At 36.7% G+C, this 4,609-nt stretch overlaps 1 protein-coding gene and 1 long non-coding RNA gene across 2 annotated transcripts in view; both read right to left on the reverse strand.

Annotated features, from left to right (window-relative positions):
* Positions 1-55, reverse strand: part of LOC108373249 (putative nuclease HARBI1) — a 1,718-nt gene extending 1,663 nt beyond the window's left edge. Inside the window, exon 1 of the mRNA XM_017629114.1 lies at positions 50-55. Within this exon, the coding sequence (XP_017484603.1) occupies positions 50-55 (6 nt within the window). The remainder of the gene's footprint in view (positions 1-49) is intronic.
* Positions 56-930: 875 nt separating this feature from the next.
* LOC108373251 (uncharacterized) lies at positions 931-1,291 on the reverse strand. Its single transcript, XR_001848944.1, has 2 exons — positions 1,202-1,291; positions 931-1,130 (listed from the first exon to the last, which is right to left on the reverse strand). It is a non-coding gene; the product is annotated as an uncharacterized LOC108373251 (long non-coding RNA).
* Positions 1,292-4,609: the final 3,318 nt, after the last annotated feature.

The raw sequence follows: 4,609 nt of genomic DNA on the forward strand, positions 1-4,609 counted from the left end.
ACATCTTTTCAGGACATAACGCGTGGTTCCTATAATTTAACAACATGACTTCCATTATTATGTTATGTAGTAAATACACAAGCAAAACAAACCTCTCAGTTTTATGCTTTATTGCAGGCCTGATTAAACTGAGAATATACCATGCTGTTTGTTTATTTACTCTAAACCTATCACGAAACTCTTTTTCATCATATAGTTGAAAAAATTGTAGCCGGTCACGAATTACTTTGGTCCTTCATGAGATAATGATATTTATAATCTCTTCGTATTCGGAATCACTATCATCTTCCCATTTTTTTTTTTTGCAAAAACGGTAAATTTCAAATATCTCAAAAACGGTACCATAGAATTAAAAATAACCTTGATTTTTGGAATCAGGGGGTGATTTTACATAAGAATTTCATAACGGCGTTTCTGGTAAAGAGAAAAAGTTGAAATTTGTGGTCCAGTGTAACATCTTTTCAGGACGTAACGCGTGGTTCCAATAATTTAACATGACTTCCATTATTATGTTATGTAGTAAATACACAAGCAAAACAAACCTCTCAGTTTTATGCTTTATTGCAGGCCTGATTAAACTGCGAATATACCATGCTGTTTGTTTATTTACTCTAAACCTATCACGAAATTCTTTTTCATCATATAGGCCCCTATTGCGAGTGTGGACTGGCAGTAGAATAAAACTTTGTCGATCGAGTCGATAATCTTTTATTTCGCTATTGTGTAACTTGATCGATAAAAATTTGTACTATTGTGAATGGTTGACTGAATTGTAAACAGCTGTTTGTTTTTTTACATTTGTTTCTTTAGTGTTTCATTTACATCATTATTAAAATAATTGCTTTTATTATAAAATTTAAAAAATGGATACAGTTAAAATACGGTTTAGTGATGGGAAAGATGTTAATTAATTAATTATGCAGTTTTTTGTAAACTTTGATGTTAGTTCAGCGCAAAAACACTGCAGATGGCGTAGCCGGAGTTATATGCACAAGAAATGTTGTATATCTTTCACAATAGAAGCGGAGCTTCCGCCCCTACTCTTTCCGCAAATTCCTTTGCCGTCCTCATTCTCCTGCATCAGCTCGACCAACCGCGCAAGTTGCCTTTTGTTGCTTACAACATTTGACCTGCAATTCAGACACATACATACTTATGTATATTCCGCAATTTTTTACAACTTCCAGTTCAATTGACTTACTTTTTATCCATTATAGTATCACTTTCTTCTATAAATTTTCACCCCTATGCTGTAATCCGTCGTAGATTCGATTTTGCTACGAATCGTAAAATTGGTATGCTGAAATCCGCGTTGTTTCGTAGTTTCGAAATTCGTAGGCCATCTTCGAAATTCGTAATGTTGGTATGCCTGAATCCGACGTAGCTGTAATTTTTATGTATTTGTCGGAAATTTTGTACGAACTCGTGTCGGAGCGAAACAAATTGTTTTAAAATATCAATAAAAGAAAGTGTGTAAACGCAATAAAATAAAGTGTGTCGTCCGCTGTGGTTTAGTGGTAAGCAGTGCGCGCTTTCACTCACCAGCACCTGGGTTCAAGCACTGGTCAAAGCAACATCGCAAAAAATTTAGAAAAAGGTTTTTTCTTAACAGCGGTCGTCCCTCGGCAGGCAATGGCAAACCTCCGAGTGTATTTCTGCCATGAAAAATAGCTTCTCATAAAAATACAATCGCCATTCGGAGTCGGCGTAAAACTGTAGGTCCCTCCGCTTTGTGTGACAATATCAAGGCGCACACCACAAGTTGGAACAGAAGCTCGGCCAAACACTAACATATGTGTAAGCGCCAATCTATTATTATTATTAAACGCAAAAATATGTATGCAAGTTGAAGTGTGAATAGAAAAAAAAATATTTATTTTTAAATGTTTACAAAATTAACAGATCGAAGATCACAAAAAATCGGTCGCAATACGAAAAACTGGTGGAATGCATGAGCGAAAGGCCGGACATTGGTCGAGGCCTTGTAAAAGGAGATAAAGAGGATGTGGTGGAATTTTGGTAAAGCGTTCCAAGAATTAAAGCGGCACAATATTTATTCTAAGCTTTACTCGTGGTGCACCCGGAATCGGCTTTTTCTAAATGTAAAAAAGTGTTTTCATTCGACATTCACTAGAAAATATAGCCCGTTACTAACGAGTTACAAAATTTCTGGCTCAACCCTCGATTATGTTACAGACTTCAAAGATCTTGGTGTATATTTTGATTCCAAACTTCGATTTACCACCCACGTCAACTATGTTGTTTCGAAATCGTACGCTATGTTTGCTTTTGTAAGACGTAACTGTTCAGCTTTCTCGGATCCATACACGCTCAAGATGCTATATATACTTCATTAGTAAGATCTAGGATTGATTACGCAGCCTTCATCTGGAAACCGTATCACGTAACTCAAATTAACCGTATAGAGTGAATCCAAAAAATATTTATTAAGTTTGCACTCCGTTCTTTAAACTTTACTGATCCTATACCTTCCTACGAATCCCGTTGCCAACTTTTATCCCTGAAAACTTTACAGTCCAGATCTTCCTTTCTCTCTTGCAGCTTGGTGTATAACCTGCTAAATTATACAGTTGACTGCCCTGCGCTACTGGAGCAACTAAACTTCTGCGCGGAATCTCCGACACGTCCCTCTGTTTTACACTGAGTTTCCTAAATTTGATTATCTTAAATTTGCTCCCATGCCAAGAACTCTATCTGAATTAAATAATATTCCTAACTTGGACCCGCCCCGTCGCCTGGAGCTGTCCGAAGCCTACTGCATAATTATTTTAACTAATTACTTTAACTAGTTCCTAAGCAATTCCTTTCTGTAGTCAGTAAGAAATTAATTGTTTCATATGACTTATACATAAATAAATAAATAAATGGAGGCCATTAAAAGGAGGGAGCTTACATTTTATCATTTAAGCTAAATGGATCAGAACAATCTCTTAGCAATCTCCTTTGTATATTAATGCAACTGCTAGCTGTTGTTCCCCCTGGGACATAAGTGCACCGGCCACTGAATCCTTTGTATTCTACTTAATTAAGGAAAAGTCTTCAAATAATGATTAAACTAATTTTTTTTTTAATTACACTACTCACTTGCGATTATGTATATTTATTTTGATTTGTTTCTGTCAAAGCAGCTGAGTAAGAACTTCGAGTTTCACTATTTTAGTTGGCAACGCCGTTGATAGCTACGATCGGATTACAGCATACCAATTTTCGAATTTTCGGAACTGAGTTACGAATTCGTAACTACGAACTTTCGGATTACAGCATACGGGAGTTTATAAACGCAAACTCCAACGACTAAAAAACAGCAATAGAAGGATGAGCGATTATAAAGTACTCACAGTCGCTAATTGAGCGACTAAGCAACACTCACAATAGCATCGATGATCGATACTCGCTTAATATTCGATTATCTACTGGCAGTCGACATTCGCAATAGGAGTGATAGTTGAAAAAATTGTGGCCGGTCACGAATTACTTTGGTCCTTCGTGAGATAATGATATTTATAATCTCTTCGTATTCCGAATCACTATCATCTTCCCAACTCAAATCGAAATCCATTTTGTGCCTTTATTTTATTTTTCCGACTTACTGCCATACCTAAACAAAAGCGTTGGGCGGAGCGGTTTCTGACGCTTAGCGTTATCGCCGAAGTGCCATACCTAAACAAAAGCGTCAACGCTACGTCAAATGCAGAAATAACACCAACAATAAGCATAGGTTTGTTTGTGTGTAACACGAAAATGACAGTTTCGCCCTTTTCTGCAGCCAACTTCAATACCTAACGCCCTATCAAAATCGGATTTTCCAACCGCTCAGCGTTGACGCCGCGTTGTTTCGGTATGCTTCATACAAATTGTATGGGCATGAGAATTTTTTGACAGCCAGACAACGCTGACGGTTTTGTTTAGGTATGGCAGTTAGTTTACTTTTAAGGGCCATTCACATACAACTTTCCTCGCTTTGCTTGACAGTTCAAACTTTGACAACAAAGCGTGAAACGCATAAGGTATGCTACAATAAACGCTTTGACAGCTTTTGCGTTCTCCTTTTCCTCCATATATTTTATCTGTAAAATAGATAACAATATAATAATATGCATTAATAATAGCAGTAAAAATTCCTATTTACCCAATTTTTGTCATTAAATGCAAATGCAAGCGCACGAGAAAAGATACATGTAGACAGCTGATTGCCAAAGCGGGAAAAAGTTGAGAGTTGCCCAAGATTTTGCTTCGCTTTGCTTTGCTTTGCTTCAAACTTTTTTATGTAAGCATACTCATGCATATGCTTACATCGATCTTATATGTCAAAGCAAAGAACTATCAAGCAAATCGAAGAAAGTTATATGTGAATCAGCGTTTAGTCGCCGACGGCCGCGACTTAAGTTTAACTTAAGTTGAACTTAAGATTTGCTCAAAAAGTGGTTGGTGAAACGCAAAATCTTAAGTTAGACTTAAGTTCACCTAAAAAATGGATTGTAAGACCGGCCGTAAATTTGAGATTAGCAATTAGTGACTATTTTTGTGACTTGAGACGATTTGGGTATTCAGAAGGAGAGTCACAAAAAGTTCACCAAAAATGTGTGGT

Source organism: Rhagoletis zephyria, unplaced genomic scaffold (assembly GCF_001687245.7).
Source record: "Rhagoletis zephyria isolate East Lansing unplaced genomic scaffold, Rhagoletis_zephyria_1.1 Rzeph_scaffold_06510, whole genome shotgun sequence".
Lineage (NCBI taxonomy): Eukaryota > Metazoa > Arthropoda > Insecta > Diptera > Tephritidae > Rhagoletis > Rhagoletis zephyria.